Source organism: Hipposideros armiger, unplaced genomic scaffold, assembly GCF_001890085.2.
Source record: "Hipposideros armiger isolate ML-2016 unplaced genomic scaffold, ASM189008v1 scaffold_1241, whole genome shotgun sequence".
In the NCBI taxonomy this organism is placed as follows: Eukaryota; Metazoa; Chordata; class Mammalia; order Chiroptera; family Hipposideridae; genus Hipposideros; species Hipposideros armiger.
Window position 1 is genome coordinate 11,787 of NW_017732591.1, and position 19,775 is coordinate 31,561.

Consider the following 19,775-nt stretch of genomic DNA (forward strand, 5'->3'; position numbering starts at 1 on the left):
TTCTATAACACTCTTTTTTAGAAATCACTAGAATCACTAGATTCCACTAAACACGGAGGATGGTGACCATTATTCTGCATCTTCATCCGCTGCAGAGGCACTTTGGTTCCCACCAGCCTCCATACCTGGGGAAGACTCTTAGGGGGTGCAGTGGGCAGAAATCTTCAAGCAGCGAAGCAAAGGCGACAGCCTGACTCTAAGATGTATGGACTTGCAATAGGCAGTGGCAGAGAGTGGGTGAGGAATATTCGATAAAGAAATGCAAGAATCTGCGTCCCAATAAACAGAACTTACATGCAACATTATCCTGGTGCTATTAAAGCATGTCCTCAGACCGTCTCATGGAAAGACACTAGAAAGCCAAAGAGCTTTCTAAACAGAGAAGAGGTCCAGGGAGACTGAAAAGAATGTGTAACTACATTTCCTTGTAAGCGTACCTGTGGATTTATATGTTGGGATGGATAGAAAATCAATGGAAAGGTGTGGGGAGGAAGAAGTGGTCAGATCAGAAAGGAATGCAGGAGCCACATTAGGAAACAAGGAGCAGACAGTGTCCTGAGCCTGGGGTGGGGCCACTGGGGGCTTTAAGCAACAGATGATCAGGTGCTCATTTTGTTTGGAGATACCTGTGGCAGGTGTGTGGAGAAAATATTTAAAGAACAGATATGGATAGCAGGACACTAGTTAAGTTATTGCCATCATCCAAAAGCCAGTATAAGGTCGCAAAATAAGATTGTGACTTTGGCCAGAAAAGAGGACACAACATCAACACATATTGAGAGGACAAGACGGGAGGAATAAGAATTTACCCTGAACTGGAAAATCTGCCTGTTCTGTCTTGTAATGTCCCTAATTGTTCCTGAATGTTGTTCTTGCTTTTCCAACAGATTGCCATTTCCTCGAGATCTTCGAGTATGCATTCACATCCCCTTGTATCTTGAATTTGACCTTGTTCCAATGGAATGACATCGCCAGGGGCTACTGCACCGTGAATAGCTCTTTCTGCCTTATGAAAAGGGCTGAGTGCTGAGCTTTGGGATTTTATGGTAACTTTCCTGCCTCCTTTGTGGTTGCCAGGCCTTCAGCTCACCGCGCAATTCCCAGTCTGCCAACCACTGACAATTTCAAAGAAGAGGTTGAGTCCCATCTGGCTTTGTGGTTTTGTGTGAGGCTAGAGCATAAAGGAGGGTCTGATGATGAGTCTGTCAAAATCAGGTCTTGCCCTATTTTTTTCCAAGTATTCACCTAGAAATGTGCATAATAGCACTCTTATACTTAATGTGTTTCCAGTCATAAGTGCTCTATCTGATTCACACAAGAAAAACAGAAGTCCTTTTATAAGTTTATGCATTCTTAGGCACACATGTTGGTTTCCAGTACATTATTTGTCATTCCCAAGATGAATGCCCGAGATAGCCCTCTATGCTTAGTCATGTTGAGATAGAAAGCAGAGACCCTGCCAAGTTGTCCAGAAAAGTGGCTTTATCGTAAAGCTTGGAGAAGTCTGACTCTAAGTTCCCATTAAAATGCTACTATTCTTTCTTGGCCATGGGTAAAGTGATGGCAGATGTGATCTAAATTAGCTCAAATTAAGTAACATAGTTTTCAGGAGCTATTTCCTTAAACCAGAGCATAATTTGGGGTGAGAAACAGGCTGTGCATCTCCCTTTGCCTTTTGATTCCTGAATAATGTCACAGTTACTTCTGGTACGAATGTGGCATCTATCAAAATCAAGTACAATCAAGCCCGAGCATGCCTTCGCCGGCAGACTAGTTTCAAGAACCATAATCAGTAGTTGTAAGCTATGGAATACATCTGAACAGACTGTGTGCATGCACTGAAATCATGAGACTTAAAACTCTTAGACATGAGAGAACACTGATTTTCAGAAGCCAACAACCCTTGATCTGTTGGCTGATACCACATATATTTTAAAGGGAGCCAATTTGAGGTGTTAAACATAAAAAACCAGCAAGCGTCTGAGACAGATTTCAAATTATTATAGACAGATGTAGTCTTGTGAATGAAGAACGGATATTTTAAAGCAAGGTCTTGTTTCATTTTTTATCATAAACTGCCCTGGATTTTTCATTTTTGTTGAAAGTCGTCAGCTCACGGAGTAGTTACTGGTAGAAAGGAAGGGGGAGGAGCTAATCATCGCAAGTAACTGACAATGGCCCTGACCAAGTCCGGGGACGCTACTTGCGTTATTTTTGCTCTGCCGGTGGAGTGAGCAGGGTACCCAGGCAGCTGTGCTAGGGCCGGCCCACGCCGGGTAGTGGGAACCCTGTAGGGCTGCCGGGTGAAGTGGAGCTCCGGTATCCTGGGAACGGAAACAGGAAGATGGCTGCTTTCGCAGCTGGTGGGGCTGGGTTTGCTTCCAAGCCAGTGGAAGAACTTAGCTATGATGGGGTCGCAAACCAAAGAACAGCCTACGGGGTCCGGTATACAGTGGGCCACTGATGTTTCCAGCACAGCTGCCCTCATAGGAAGCAGTTGCTGCAGTTGTCCTCTCGGATCTAGAATGTCAATTAACTGTGTCCCTTCTCCCTCTGCCTTGGAACCAGGGCAGTGGATGTTGGAGCAACGGGCCTCGGTGTGTTCGGGTCACTGAGGAAGCTAGCCTGGGACGCGCAGTGCATATTTGCAGCCCCATGAGCTGCCCGCTCCTGCCCACTGCGTGGAGATAATCTCCGCCTGATCACAGAGAGGCATGTGGACAAGTGCACGGATGAGTGACTGAGGGGCTACGGATGAGTGACTGAGGGGCTTCAAGAAGATAGGAGGCCCATTCTCCGAGCAAAGGCAGGAATGTGGGGAGATAAAAGCATCCCCCTAAAAGTGTTACCATTTACGGAAATTAAGAATTTGAATGATTTATAACCAAGATCTACTTTGTTCTTTAACCACAGTCTTTCCCACTTCATTTGATGAAAGAAATCTAAACAGAAAGAAAAGAGTCTTAGATAAGTTAGTTTTATTAAGTCAAAAATATTGAACTAAAGGGGAGGAAAAATGATAAAATAATAATGGAGGGAACTTTACAGAAAGTTGTGCTTTTGGGGAACTTCAGCCTGTTTGAATTTACCCTGAGAAAGGGCAGATAACCAAAAATTTAGTTGGATTTAATCTAGAATGAAGATTTGTCCTCCCCTCTCTCCTTAGGCCATTAAACAGTAGGCTGGAGTGATTTTTTGGAGGTGATGGGACCTTTATTATACCAGTGAGGGGAAAGAAGGTAGAGGAAAGGGAGAGAGAAGGAAAGGAAATGGTAGAAGTATGTCGAAATTAAAAGGCCTAGAAGAAAATTTATAAACTAGAGCAAATGTTCAATGCATATTAAACTGGACCATGTTAAAAGAAAAAAAATCTGCAAACCTGCATGCCCAAGAACAAGCTGACTTTTCTTTTGGCCAAGAATCATTTGGGTTTTTGTTTGTTTGTTTGTTTGTTTTTGGGAGATAATTATTATCTTTATTATTATTATTATTATTATTATTATTATTATTATTATTATCATTATTATTAAGAAGGCCTTGCTCTTTCCTGCTCTGCAAACCCCAGGCCTGTCAAGGGGCAAGAATCAGATCCCTGCCCATGTGCCGGCGCTGCAGAGGAAATACCAGGTCATGGGACCAAAAGGCCTTGTAGATACATGGCGGCGCCATTGGGCTTACAGCCCGACCAGAAGCCTACTCATCACATGTGTGGTCAATGCCTGACGGAGGGCCCGGCCTAGTTCATTGCCTTGAGACATGATTTTCCTCATGATCCCTGCCCACTTCCTATCTAGCTCGGTGCCCACTTCCTATCTAGCCCGGTGCCCACCTAAGTCCTACAGCATGTGTCACATACACCATTGCCCAACGTGGAGTTTTCGAGGACTGGCCCAGACAGCCACCCCTCCTGACACATCTTCCCAGGCAGTTAATTGCATTGAAGCAACATTAATGAAGTTATGATCTCTTTATAGTTTTAACCATTATCCTATATTATTTCTTCCTTTCTCTTTCTTGAAAAAAAGGAAGCCAATTGAATTCAGCGCCAGTGGGGGATTCAGAGTAATACAGTTCACACCCAAACATGATGTGTTATCCATAGAGTTTTATTTTGAGAACTAAATAACGTTTATATGATGATGATGGTATCTAGGCATTTGCTAGAAATCTAATAAACTTCTTATCTCATTTAATAAGCATGGTCCAGTCCAATCATAATTATCAAGATATAAAGCCAGCTGAGATAACTAGGAAGCTTTACATGGTAATAAATGTTGTTATTCAAGTAGATTTACATGCCTTGAATTGAAATGAGAGCTACCCTCTCAACAGTTAGAAACATATTGTGCTGCCTGAAACGGCCTCTCGTCGGAGCTGCGATGAGTTCCCTCCACGCAAGAGCAAGATTATTCTTAGCAAGAGAGCTTGAACAGATGACGATAATCACGTGGTTGTCCTAAATTAAATCTGTTAAGAGTGAATAAAAGCGAATCACTGTAAGTCTTTATTTGTCTCCATTGTTTAAATTCGATGAAATAGCACAAAAAAATATCACTGCTGTTTGAATCTGCTATCACCGCCATGTGCCCACAGGACAGCTGTTGACACTCAGTAATAGAATGGATGGCATCCTGTGGTTTTGAATAGTTTGGTGACGGGAAATCGTGAAGGAATAAGAACTATGTTTGCATTGAGCATGGTGGCACCCTACGTGAAGGGACTCTCAATAAATAATGATGGCGATTGACTGTCAAAACGTCACAGAGCTGTAGTGCCGTGGACCAAGAGTTGTTTCACATCCAACAATGCAGGTTTTTTAAAGAGCTGGGATGTTTCTTGTAATAATTTTCTTGGAAGGGAAAAGTATGTTATTGAGTATTAGATTCTGAAATACTTGCTTTTTGTATGAAGGACACTGTAGTAGTGGAAGAAAATTTGTTTGATGCCAAACTGTGTTTTATACACTACAGAAATAAGCCAGCATTTGGGGAAAATCTCCCAGGGCAGCTGAGATATTCTGTTTAAACAGCTGTTGAGTTAACCCGGCAGCCTCGGGTGATCGATACAGGCTTCCACACCGGCTCTGGTTCATGACTGATGCCAGCAGCAGCTGCACCATTATGGATAAGCATCTCCTCTCCTTGGAAGTGGCATCGTGTGTGGTGTATACAGCGAGGCAAACATATGAGCCAAAGAACATACACAGGTCCATTGTCCCTTCGCTGGCTGATATCTGTGTGGCCTATTAGAGTTTATAATGGGTTTTCCCATCAGTTAGAGCATTCTTCATCTTATTTGGCCCTGCGGCCCTGTTACCCACCGTGGACAGAGAAGAAAGTGAGGCGTGGAACTGTCAAACTGATTAGCCTAAACTCAGGTGAAATTATGTCTGGAACTTAGATCTTCTCTTTGTGCATTTGGGTGCTTTTTCCGGGGTCACATTTTCCTCATGCTGTGGTTATTCAGCAGCACCCCCTAATATGTATTGAATATTAACTAAAGCTATGTATGTAATATAATGCTAAGCACTTTAGCTCATGTAACCATCAATCCTGTAATGTAGGTAAAATTCATATTCCCACTTTACACATAAGAAACAGATCTTCTGACTGAGTAACTTCTCCATCATTATATGGCTGGTAATGGCCATTAGATTTGAAATCCAGTCCACCTGAGTCAAAAGTACAAAGACATTGTTTATCATCTTGGCATCCCCATTGCTTTGAAATCAGTACTTTGCGTAATATTACATTTAACTGTATATTTAATTGAATCATACTATTGTTGTATTGTCAACTAGTACATTTAGAATGTTGTACAGAATTAATTAACTATTATGATGAATTATCAATATCTTGTTGGGGATCTATATCCCAGAAACCAACCTAGGGGTTGGTAGTATCTGTTTTTCTGTTTTCCCTGATCATTATCCCCTTTCTCTAGTGGAACTTTCCTCTTCCTGTCTGATTTCTACTCATTCTTCAAGTCTCAGCTTAAATATGGAGTCCTTCCAACAGTCTAGGTCAGGGGTCTCCCCTACGTACCCTCCACTAATCTGTGTATTAATTACTTATTTAGTCACTTTTATCCTCCACCTAGAAAGGTCTCATTCAGTGTTTATCTGCAGTCTAGCAAAACACCTGTCTTTTATTGGGTACATGATGTGTGGAATGAATTCATGACCTCAGTGACTTAAAATTAGCATCAAATGAATATGTCTTATGAAATAGATGGTTTCATGTGGCAGTGGTTTCAAATTCTAGAGAAGCTGAAGAGTGCCTTTTAGTAGGCAGAGATTGTTACACAATCGGAAGCCATTGGGAAGTGTACCCATGGGTGCAGATACCGTCTGCTCGTGCCTGTGCCCAGATAAAAACACGTTAGGGACCCGAATGGGCTTCTAGGGAACACACGGAATCAGCGTCACTGTTATTTTTGTCTCTATAAACCACATCCAGGCTGTCACAGTGTGTTTCATAATATTTGAAATATTTAAGTCTTGTAATAGAAAAATATATCAACCAGTTATTTTGAATAAAAATGAAAGGAAATCTAAATGGGCTTGTATTGTCAGAAAGCAGAGCAGAGCTGGGAGGGGAGTGGCAAAAGGCCACCGTAGACACAGGTAGTGACCCGGGTCGCCGCACAGAGCTGCGGGTGTAAGGTGTGCAGTCCCCTCTGGTGCAGCGCCGCACCTACACTGGACAGTGTGCCGTGACAGCTCTCTCCTCTAATCACCAACCTCTTTCAGCAAATGCGGGCCTCATGGCTGCTTAACCAAAAGAATATGGCAGACATGACATTGGGTCCATGTCCAGGTTCAGGCCTTCAGCAACTGGAAGCTTCCATTTGCTCTCTCGGGATGGTCACTCTTGTCAAACACCTTCCCTGCTGTAGGAAAGCACAGCAGTCCCAGAAAGGCCCTGGTTGAGAAGAGCCGTGGATGTGGGCGCAGTGCACTGGGTGATGTCAGCACTACCTTGTTAGCCATGCCGATGACCCGGTTAGACAGTGAGCCCTTCAGCCCTAGCGAGCCACCCTAGCTGACAACACATGGAGCAGAATGGAGCTGACCCATCCGGCCCCACCCAGCCTCGTGCCTAAGCTTTTATTCAAATTTGGCTGTATTGTCCAATAAGGGCAAGAACTTCAGATACTCAATGTTACAAAATAAAGGAAGACCTGGGTTTTTATGATTAACAAATCAGTGTAAAAAAAAAGATACCCTTTCATGAAAATGCATTGCTCTTAAGATATTACCCTGCACCTGAATAGGGGAGCCCCGTGAGTCCTTGTGTGTGGGGTCAGGCTTTGCTTAGGAAGCAGTTCTGTGGGCACCCCAACACAGTACCAAAGAATCAGCCTGGGTGCCAGAGCTTTCTGGAGCAGCGTCTAACAGATTTTCATTGGCAATCAAGGTTGGTCTGTCCCCGTGAAAATGCTTTGTAAACAACCCAGTTTCTACTAATGCAAGAAGATGGTGTCGCCATTAATTTTATGATGATTGTTATTCCGTGCTGAGTGTCTGGAGTTCACCAAATCATTTTTTTCTTCTTCTGCTTCCTTGTGCCCCTTGTCAAATAGTTGCAAGTGGAGGGTTAATATGAGTGAAGTATCAAAATCAGGAAGAAACAATATTTACAAGGACCAGACTAGAGGAGGCTCTTGAAGCATTTTCTGTTTTAAAACTTATAATTCATTTCCTAATAACTCTCTTTTTGTTTTAAGGACTCTGTAGAAACAATCAGGCTAAAGTGTGAGTAGTGAATCCCTTTATGTAGCCTGCAATGTCCTGTTTTCCTGTATTAACTTGGCAATAGGATTTGCCGTCTGGTGTCCAGAGGTAAAAGTCTATAACCCACAGGTCCCTTTTGCTGCCATGTGACTTGCAGTCCTTTCTAATCTTGGAGCCTGGAGTCCCTGGGCCGTGGGTCCCGAGGACTGATTCGCTCGGAGAATCCCCGGAGGGACCCTGGACTCAGCGTGCAGTCAGATGCGTAGGGAGCTTCTTACAACAGGAGGGACAAGGCAGCCGAGGGAAAGGCCCGTGGAGTGAAGTTTGGAGGAAACCGCAGGCAAGCTTCCAGGAGCCCTCTCACACCGGAGTCATATAGGACACGCTTGTCACTCTGGCCACGAGATGTGATGGCCCAGGGTTTTCCTGGGGGCCGGTCATTGTGTTCCTGACCTAGCGCTTACCACACTTTCGGGCCTGGGGTTGGAAGCTGATCAGCATAAACCACGTTGTTGGCACAGACATCTCAGAGGCTGCAAACTCTGTGTCAGGAAGAGCATGGGGCGTGGTGGCTCCCAATTCCAAATTCCCGGACACCAGCCAAGGGCCAGCCTTGGCAGCAGCCTCTCGAAGGACCACAGTGTCAGGCCGGCTCTGTGAACTCCTTCCTGCAGTCACTTACTCCTTCCAGTTCCAGCAGTCGCTTTTGGCTTCGTGACCTGTGTGCTTGAAACGTAGCTCCTTTTGAGGCTTGGTTTAAATGTCTCTGCAGAAGTTCGGCTCCATCTCTTGAAGGTACCTCGGTGTCTAGTCTGCCAGGTTCCCTCTGCTCCTCAGCTTTTCTCTAACGTGATATGTGTTTGCTTGTTGTATGGAGTCGATGGAAGAGGGCTGAGCCCTCCTGTGCGCTGGCAGGAGCCGCTGGGACCCTTGTGTGCCTTCCATGTTTTCACTGGTTTGGGCGGCTGGGGGCCCGGGCTCGACCCTGGAGCGGGTGGTCCTGGTGCTGACTGGTGGAGACCGATTTCACTCCTAACGTAGACCGCTGGCTTGGTCCCGATGTCCTGGGGGGTACAATCACTGCAGCCATGGCTGCTTATCCTAAGCTTCCCCCATGACTCTGCCCTTCTCGCCTCCTTCCTTCCCTTCCAGCTACAGAGAGCGCACCCAGCTCCCTCCCAGTCACAACTGCAGGTGGGCCCCAGGCTGGGTCACTTTCCACTTATGCTCAAGCTGGCCGGCATCCTTCGGAACTCTGACCCCCTCTCCAGGCACACAAGTAAACTTCGCAACTCTCTGCATATCCCAGAATCACTTTTTACCATTCCCCACTTAATGGATAATTAGGCTAGGTAGAGAATTGTAGGTTGAAATCTTTCCCTCCAGGCTCTGAAGGTATTGCTCCTTCTTTAAAATTCTATTTTGATTTTCATTTCCAGTGCATGATCTGACATTCCTCTCTTCTGTTTATGAAAATGTAACTTTTTCTGTGTCGGCTGCTCTGCCCTGTCTCCCCACCTCCTTGTGGTATTGCAGGGCGCACAGCCCCTGCCCTGCGGCCCCAGCCTCCCGATTTCCAGAAAAGTATGGAGTCCCTTCTTCACCAGCGCCCTGTTCTCCTTGGTATTATGCATTTGCTAGTGTTCCTCACGATGTCTCAGGACAGCGGACGTAAACGTTTCTGCACGGCCTGCCACCTGTGACTATCCATCCCTCAGCTGTGCCTCCCCTTCAAGTTCCACTACTGCCCCCAAAGAACCCTCCTGTGTGGAATTTGCATTTAAAAGTTGTCAGTTGAAACGGCAATGAGTTTAAGAAAATTAATTAAGTTTTTAAACAATTAAATTGAACCATAGCAGGCAGAGTACTACATATAAATGACCTATGTGTTTGGCGCGATACCCAAATATTATCTTAGTGTCTTTATGAAAACAGTCCTGGCTAACGGATCCCCCAAAAGGTTCATGAGGACTCCGAGGGTCTGTAGACAATACTTTGGTAATCACTGCTGTACACATTAATGTCATTATAACTGTATAATGTCGGTAAACAGATTTTAGAGACTGTGTTAGGGAGAACTTGTGTATTAAAGGATATGTTGCTGTTTTTCTCAAAGGGCCCGTCTTGCTGGGAAGATGTCTTGATCCCAAACCGGATGAGTGGTGAATGCCAGTTCTCAAACTGCCCTGGGACGACAGCAGTAAGTACCTGGTCAAACCCGTTCTCTAAATTACGGCCTCGGCAGTGTTTACTAGGAAATCACAATAGAAACAAAAATGCTGACTGTCCATCCATCTGATAATATTTGCAAAGTGTTGCAACATTCAAAAGTGTTTATAATATTCACCAAATTTCTACCTGCGTCATTGCCTTCCAGCGTCATTTTCCTAGAGACTTACCTACTTGGGGTGACTATGTTAAAACTATGTTTAAACTATGATAGTTTAAACTCCTCGCAAAATATCATTCATGAAATATAAAGAAGAGCCAGCTCAGAGCTTGGCAGAAGAAAATAACAAAGATACAGCATTGACCTTTTTTCCTGATGCTATGATATTTTGTATTTATATTTATATTTATATTCCATATCATTCAAAATTGCTTTCTTGCTTTATCTCTTTCTGCCATTCTGTAGCAGTTTTCTGACACTGTTGACTGTTAGAAGATCTAGTATCAGCGACCAGCTATTCAGTTGAGTTACCGTCCTCTGTCCTCTGCAACCTCTTTTATCTTTGCAAACATATGCCACATGTTTCATATAGAGCAGATATTTCTGGCAAGAGACCCTGAGTACTGAAGTTATTTTAAAAATATTTTTTTATTATGGTCATGTTTGTAATTTGTATATTGCTATACTTTTTACCTTGAAAGTCCCTGGTCCATCATAATCTGATTGTATGTATTTCCTGAGCAGTAAATGCTGTTATGGCGCCAGCACAAATGTCCGCGTTAGTTCACAAACTGTCACAGCAGCTGACAGTTAGTATCTTCTCTGAGGAACAAAGTCTTTCAACAGCAACAGGTACAGTGTTTGAACTAGATCGTTAGGCATGCCTCCTCTCTCCAATGTGCTGGGTGATGGCAGGGACACCGAGATAGCAGTGAGCAGTGGTGATAGTCCTTCTGTGAGGGGAAGGGGCTATGAGCAGGTTTCTGTTAATGCAAATCCTGGAGAAAAATAATGGCTCGTATGGCACACACAGATAACGAGCATAATATAGTCTTGTAAGCTTGCTAAGTGAGTATATTTTATAGGAGAGAATTCTTAAGTATAATTTTATATATATTGGGTTGTCGGAAAACTATGACGTATTTTGTCTATGTTTTTCAGAGGTCATTTATTTATATAAAGAACAAAGATCAATCCATTTTATATTGTCCGGTTTTTTTTTGTTTGCTTGTTTGTTTTTGGTTTTTTGTTTTTTTTGGGTTTTTTTAGCTGAGCCATCATGCTACACGTTGGCAACTCAGTGGCAGCTCAGCTTGGGCTGGAGAATCAAATCGGCAGCCTTATTGCTCAGAACTCACACTCTTGAGCAAGCTCTTAACCAACTGAGCCACTTGGCTAGCCCTATTGCCCGTTTTGTTCGATAACCTTTTGCCGTCTTTCAGTGAGCTTCATAATCCCTAGTTCATAGAAGGACCTGTCTTTGCTTGCAAAAAACTGAACAAAGTGCTGATTTACAGCTTCATCTGAATTGAACATTATACCACGCAAGGAGTTTTGAAGAGAGTGAAACAAGTGGAAGTCTGATGGCACAAGGTCAGGCGAGTATGGTGGGTATGGCAACACATCCCATCTAAGTGCCAATAACTTTTGACCGGTGATCAAACTTGTGTGTGGTCTCACGTTGTCATGATGGAACACAACTCCTTTACAATTAACAATCTCTGGACATTTCTGGATGATGGATTTGTTCAAATTGTCCAATTGCCGACAGTACACATTTGGATTGATTGTTTGATTCCTTGGTAGGAGCTCGAAAAACACCTTTAAAATCCCACCACACTGAGAGTATAACCTTCCTCTGATGAATGTCCACTTTTGATGTCATTTGAGGAGAATCATCACCTCGGGACCAAGACTATTTGCACACCATATTGTTGTAAACAATCCACTTCTCATCACCAGTTATCAGTCACTTCAAAAAGGATCGTTTTCCTCACATTTAATGAACATATTGCAGATGTTTATAAGCGCCATCAAATGAACTTCTTTGAGTTTATGCAGAACCCAAATATCAAGCTTGCTTATGAGCCCAGCTTTTCAGGTGGAACACTTGAATGATGGATGTTCAATGTTTCTGCAATCTCTTGTGTCATGTAACATGGGTTTGACTTGATCAATGCCTTTATTTTGTTGTCATCAACCTCGGTGGGCCTCCCTAACCAAGAAGTGTCATTGAGATCAAAATCACCAACACGGAATTTTGTGAACCATCATTGGCACTGACATTCTTGTAGAGCATTGTCACCATAAACTTTATTCAACTCTACACAAGCTTGATGTGTGCTCTTCCCTTTATGGAAGTAAAATATGGCAAAAATACACAGTTTGGTCTTCCATCTTCAACTTGTTTTAAAATCTCCAAAACTCAACCAAATAGCTCAATTTTTTTTTAGAATGAAACTAAAACTGTCAGCTGTCAAAATGACATAGCAATAACATAGATGCAAATGACTCTAGTACTTTCAAAAATGAACTAGTGCCATCTGTTGCAAATGTGTGTCATGATTTTTCTGACAACCCTATATATATGTGTACATATATGTGTATATGTATATGTATATATTAATGTGTGATATGTATATATTATAGTATACATTTTATATGGATATAGTTACATTTAATTATTATAAAAATGGATCCATATCCTTTGGTATGTATAACATCAAGACCCCCATAACAATTTTACAGTGACGTGAAGTCTTTTGAAAATTTCCCCCAATCACTGACAGTCTGATTGGATCCGTGTACCTTGATATTGATCGACAGGATTCAGTCACAGCAGAATAAACAATTTTGCATCTTTAAAATCTAGCTTCAAATTGGTCAAAGAGGGAAACTGTGTTGTGTGCGGGTGGAAATCATGGCCTTTGCTTGTTGAATAGTCAGCTTATTTTGGATATAAATGCATCGACTCCAGTAGACACTAAGTTACAGTATAGCTCTATTTCTGACAGCACAGTGAATGGATACCCTTAAAAATCCTTGAAGTACACATCATAGAAAATCTAGATAAAATTACAAACACATATTTTTAAAGGAATGGCTATGCTGACAACATAGTAAGAAAAAAGTTTATATGCTAAAAATTAAGAGAAGGCTGGACTTCAGAAAGGAAACTTTGTAAACTGTAGGCACAATAAAATGAAAGGGGATATAGCCCAGACTGGGCAGACATACACTGGAGATTACAGGTGAGTTACGGTCTTATCAAGGTGGAAAACGAAACCACTGAACCCTGCATAAAGCTAGCATCCTCGCTGGATTAAGTGGAGAGGAAGGTGCTAGGAATCACTGCCTGTTTTGTTTTCACTCTAGATGGAGGTGGAAATGTTACTTCTTAGACTTTGTAAGCACGAACCCATTTTTACCTGAATTTTGGGCCAATCAGTATTTATTCTTTCTGTGGCACATGAAGTCCTCAACCTAGAATGTTGTTTAAAGTGGTTGTGCTATAAACTGGGCTGAAATGTACCCCAAATCTCCCAAGAAGCCAGGCTCTCACATTGGGTCTTCATATATTTCCCTCAGGCAGTGTTTCATGGAGCAGGAACTAACAATCAGAAAAAAATCACACATGGAAACAATTTCTCATGAATGAGAGTGAGCAGAGTTCAAACCTGGAAAGAATACAAAAATTGAAGTGGTCAGGGACAGAATACAAGTGTGCTTAATGTGTTTAAAAAATGAAAGTTCATATAACAAATGATTAAAAAACAAAAAACTACCAAAAATATTCAGTCATATTCAAAGATTAAACACATATAAGCATGCATGCACAGATTAGCACAAGAAATTCTATAATTGAAAATTATAACAAGTGACACAAAACTTACTAAATGGGTTAATCAGCAGATAAGAAAGGTGAAAGAGAAATTATAATTTAGTTTTTAAATTTGACCTGGTAAAATTACTCAAAATGCAGCCCAAAAGTATAATAAATTTAAAATATCAAAGAGAAGCTAAACAACATGGAGGATAGAATAAGAAATTTCAAATATTGGATTACCAGAAGAAAGTAATGGAGAAAATGACAGAAAGATAATATTGAAAGAGATAATGAAGCCAAAACTTACACAATTTTTAAGACCTAAGAATCCAGATGAATCACAAGGAATAAAATGAAAGGCAACGCCAACTCAATCATACTGAAGCTGCAGGATATAGAAGTCAGAGAAGTTCTAGAAGTGGCTGGAATGAAGAAGGCTGGTTAATTACGTAGGCATGATGATTGATTGTTACTTAGTCAATATTAATGTTGGAAAACACGTGACAGGGGAGCAATGTCTTCAAAATGCTGAAAGAAAATAAATGTTAAGCTATACTTGTATGTAAGAAAAATCTTTTAAAAACAAAGGACGAGAACAACAAAAAAGATATTTCCAGGCAAACAAGCTCAGGGAGTTTACTGTCATCTAAACCTTTCAACTATTTTAAATAAACATTTTAGAAAGAAAGAAAATGATCCCGGAAGGAAGGCTTGAAATTTGAGAAGGAATGGTGGGAAAAAAATATAGATGAACCTAAACAAAATATAAAAATAAGTATGATAATATTTGATTTATGGACACATTTCTAAACAGTAAATATAATTACTGGTCAATATGGCTTATAAACACAGAGCATGAAATTAAAGCATTCTAAGATCTTTGTATTTTTCACCAAAAGTAAAGATACTGACTAAAATTAAACCTGTTTTTGGCACATGCATATTCATAACAGCTCTGCTTGTAACAGCCCAAACTGGAAATAACCCACATGTCCAACCACAGGTGAATGGGCGAACAAACTGTGGCGTGGCCATGAATAAAAGGGGAAGGACTGCTGACACGTGCTACGCTGTGGATGGATGTCAAAATAATTGTACTTGGTGAAAGCAACCAAGCAAAGAAAAAAAGTAGATACTGCAGTGATTCCATTTATGTGAAGTTCTGGAATACAACCTAGAAATATATCAGCAGTTGTGTAGGAATTAGGTAGAGGCAAGGAGGATCATGGGAAGGGATTAAAAAGCGCCCAGGAGTCTTTTGAGGATATGAGAAATTGTTCATTATCTTAATTGTGGTGTTGGTGTCATGGTTTTATATGTATGTCAAAACTTATCAAATTTATAGATGTGCACTTTATTGGATGTCAGTAACACCCCAGTAAAACTGTGAAAGAAACGGTGCCAGTATTCCAGCTCTTCCCGAAAGGCCATGAGCTCAGGTCGCTCGGCCTTGGCCTCCTGTGAGTGTTTCTTCCCTCACGTGCACTGCTCTGCCAGCCGCCAGAGGTCTCACGGTGGGCACCTGGCCAGATCCCAGGACACAGCTCTCCCCCACACAACTGTTGGGCAAATGCAGTCTCCCCTGAGAATAAGGGGGCCCCTGCAACCCTTCCAGACCATTCTAAGGACGGCAGACAACTCCTGCCAACCCAGGCTGAGGTCTGCACTCAGAATTAACTCTGAAGCCCAGCCCAGGTGTTCTACAGAGCCCTTCAGTGTGTCTGGGGAGCCTTGAGAGGAGCTCACAGGGGGACAGAGGGCCCCCCCCCCAGTCTCCATGGCACCCTGAGGCATGTGCTGCTGGCACTGGCACCACCCCTGGCAGCTGGCAGCCAAACACTTCTATTTTCAGCTCACCCCAACGGGACACTCAGGTTGGAATGTGATTTCCAGTAAATCATATTCATCACATGGGGCAGGGCAGACTGAGGCCGAGGTTCCAGGATAAGGTGATCCGTGGGCTGGTTGCAGCCATGACAGCTGTCACATACAGACTCAAAAACAAATCCGTGAAACCAGGGAACCGTCTGGAAGCTACCAGGTGACACCCATCAAATCCCCTTGTCCACACTGGGTCAAGTCTACCTAACCCAGTCACAGGCAAGGGAGACAGAGGGGGCTGCCTTCTTTGATAATGTGGGGGCTGCTGCAGTGCTTCTCAGTACAGCCAGGAGGCACGGGGGGCTGGCTTCTGCCATAGGTCATGGGGTCAGATGTCTCTGCCCAGGGAGACCACAATGGGCAACGTAAACCCTGCACACACGGCTCCTGGGGACCCTCCCTGCCTGCTGCTGTGGGTGTTCTGGGCGTGGAGTTGAATTATGACCAGGCTTTCTTCCAGAAGCTACTCTCCTAGGGCCCCCTCAGGTGCGAACAACTTCAAGCGATGACACAGAGCACTGAGGGAGTTCCCATCTGGGTGGTGTAAACGACAAGTGTGTATTTTCTGCTGGGAGTGTCCCACATTGGCTGCACTCATAAATCCCTATCAGGGTGACAAGGGACACAGAGGCTGCAAAAGGCTTTCCCACATTCACGCCCCCTGAAGTCCTTCCTGCAGAGTGGAATCCCTAATTCTGAAGGAGGGGTAGCTTTGGCACCAGATTCTCTCATATTCTCTGTGAGTTTTCTGGGAGGAAATAAGGGCTGCCTCTCCTCAAACGCTTTTCTGAACACCATGAAGTTATGGGTTCAAGGCTGAGTCTCGTGTGCTTTGGCCAAGTGGGTGCCGTCTGGCACCCCGGCCTCCTCTCCATAGCCCTGTTGGGTGATGTGGAAGGTTGGAGGCCTTGAGCCCCAGTGATGGCAAGAGTATATAAAGTTGTCCAGTGCACAGGACAGTAGATGTCCTTGTCAAAGAGACCATCTTCTCCCAGGACAGGCACACAGCCACACCCTCAAAGGTCATGGGTCCCTGTGCCAAGTTCATCGTGGAACCTCAGGCAGGGGCCTTCTCAGAAGCGGCCCCGTGCAGCCTCCTGGAAGCAATTCCTGGCGCGGTGGTTTGCCCAGCCTGCCTCTTGTCAACACTAAACCCTTGAAGTGAAAGATGCATTTCAATTGTCTAGGACAACTATCCAAGGGGTTGAAATAAAGTACAGATGTCAAATTATTAAAAATAAATAATAAAAGGATGAGAGTGAATAGACAAAAGTGGGAAAAGCAGCGCACACACACACACACACACACACACATGATAGAAATAAAACCAAATATAACGTAATGTAATTAAATGTGAATGCATTAACTGAGGTTTAAAAGACAAAGATTCTTAGACTGAATTAAAAGAGTAAAATCCAGCTTTGTTCAGGTTACAAAAGATATAGATAAAACGTGAGAACAAAAACCATTGAAAGTAAAAGAATGGAAAATGATATGCTAGGCAAATATTAACCAAAAGAGAGCTCTTCAAACCATTGAAATTGTATTTAAAATAAAATGTTAGGGTGAAAAAAGCATTACCAAAAAAAAAGAAAAAAAGTTCTCTAAGTTTTGATAAAAGGTTCAGTAACCCAGGAAGATCTAGTAGTGTAAGAATTGTATGATCTTAGCAACATAGGCTCCAAATATATTGAGGACAATTGTCAGAACCGACAAGTGATAAGGACGATTCTCCCACCTCAGTGGTGGATGGTAACGTAACCCCCTGAGGGGTTGAGACTCTGGTCCCTACAAACTCAGAGAGGATGGAGCAGGCTAACACAACCAGTGAGCAGGGGGCCTCCTGAGCACCCCACCCAGCCACCATGGGGTGCCCCCCTTTTCTTCAAGCACACATGCAACATTTCAGCAATTGTGATATTTTAGAGCATTAGGGTATTTACATATCACTAACCAAACATAACCATTAAAAAATCTCTTAACATGGAAATTCAGTGAACTTAGTCAATAACCCAAATCCAAATGGAAATATGGGATCAGACCACAATGAAAAAACACACCACGTATCAAATTTTGGGGGGGATGTACCTGAATTAGTATTTAAAGGGAGAATTTAGGGTCATAAGTGCTTATTTTTATTAAAAAAATAACATTTTTAAACATATTGTTTAAGAAGGTAGAAAAAGAAATTGTCATACCCAACTATGTTTTTCTCCCATATCTAATGAACACTAAATAAATGTTGGCTAATAAAGGAACTGAAGATAGGTGATTTCTGGATAATGATATCAGTGGTTGGCGCAGGTGCTCACTGTGAGAATTTTAATTTCTTAATCGTTTCTCTTATCTTAAAACCATTTTACTGATTGCATTTTTACAATGCAGCTAACTAGAAACCATGACTCCTGTATCTTCTAAAGTATTATGTGTGTGCTATTTGTTTCTTAAGGAATTGAGACGATAGGTGTTTTTAAGTAGTTTATCAAACTTAAGTTTTCAGGGCACTTTAAATTTTTGACAGTAGTTTGTACACGATATATTCTCATAAAGTTTCATTTCTATCACTTGTGTAAAATATCCATGTACTTAAAATTCAAAATAGCAGGGTTTCTAATATCTTCTTAATTAATATTTATGTACTTAAAGATAACTTTCATTTTTAAGAGTACAAATATAAACTTGGCCTTTTGACACAGAAATCTGAACCTAGTTCAGTTTTACACTAATTGCTGTCATTTTAGGAAGGAGCATAGCATTAGTATTGAAAGTCATCCTGCTTTTTTATGTAAATGATTTTCTAGTCAACTCAAAGGGTATATGCTTGCGATTTAAAGAGGAGAAAATAAATTAGGATTTTCTCCATTGGTGAAGTCAATTCAACTTTGGATATGACATAAGACTTTAAATTTTCTGTGTAAATTTTCATTTTCTATTTTACCTGTGTTACCTTAAACGATAAAGGTCTTGGTATGTGTACATGTGCAGGGGGGTATTTTTCTCATTTGCACACACCTGGGCTCAGTCATACTCAGCAGTCGTACTCTCTAGGCCTTATCCCTGAGTTCCAAGTTATAGCTTTTAGAAGCGAGCATCCCCTGGTCACCCCGCAGGCCCTGTGAAGGCCTCTGGTCATAAAGGGTTTCTCAGCCACCTGTGAGAACGTTGCCTTTTCCCTCACATCTGACAGCTGGGCAGCGGGCTTTAGGATAAGGAAATAGTCCCTTGTGTGAAAAAGAAAAAAAAAATAATCATGCCTGCCCAGTCTGTTTGTGCTGCTATAACAAAATACCACAGACTGGGAGGCTTATACACAATAAACATTTATGTCTGGAGGCCAGAAGTTCAAGATGAAGGCACCAGCAGATTCCATGTCTGGTGAGAGCCCACTTCCTGGTTCACAGGCAGCCGTCATATGACGGAGGGGTAAGGGAGCCCAACACTAACTCCATTCCTGAGGACTGGAAGCCTCACATGATCTAATCACCCCACCTTCAAACACCATCACAATCTAGATTAGGCTTCAACCTAGAAATTTGGGGAGGGACAGAAACATTCACAGCACAGCAATCCTCAAAGGAATAAATGACCAAGGTCATTATTTTATACTTGTGGAGGGGTGCTGGTTTTATTACTTGATAGCCTATAACACACATTACGTTTTATATTTTCGAGAAGTAATATATACCTGAAGTGCCATGTAAAATAATATTTTATTTTTTAGATTATTTGATTTTGATAGGAGTTAAAGCCTTTTACATAGAACTTTTTTCTTGTCAGAAACAGTTGAGAAGGACCTCCTAATCCTCCTAATATAGCTCAAAGATTCATTTCAAGTGAAATTAGATACTAAAAACCATCCCCCCAAACTATAATAAATAACATAATTATTAAACTCAATGTAATAAATGGAGAGTTTTCATCTTATTCAACATGCAGTTTATTTCTTGCATTTTCTCCCAGTTTGGCTCAGTGTATGTCAACTGGAACATTAGTTTGAATAAAAAGTTAATATTCATAGTCTCTATCTCAGATTTCATCTTTTTGGGAGCTGTTGACTAAAATAAAATGAATAGTAAATAATAGTCACCCAAATAGGAACAATTTTCATTTGTAGGGCACTTGCATATTTTTTGGCCCAAAAAGTCTCTTATTAATGTTGTAGT

General features: G+C 42.1%; 1 protein-coding gene across 1 annotated transcript in view; it reads left to right on the forward strand.

Annotated features, from left to right (window-relative positions):
* Positions 1-9,851: 9,851 nt before the first annotated feature.
* The window catches only part of LOC109376962 (E3 ubiquitin-protein ligase parkin-like), a gene marked incomplete at its 5' end in the record, with an annotated part of 210,476 nt that continues 200,552 nt past the window's right edge, over positions 9,852-19,775 (forward strand). Inside the window, one exon of the mRNA XM_019633142.1 lies at positions 9,852-9,935. Coding sequence (XP_019488687.1) covers positions 9,852-9,935 — 84 coding nt within the window. The remainder of the gene's footprint in view (positions 9,936-19,775) is intronic.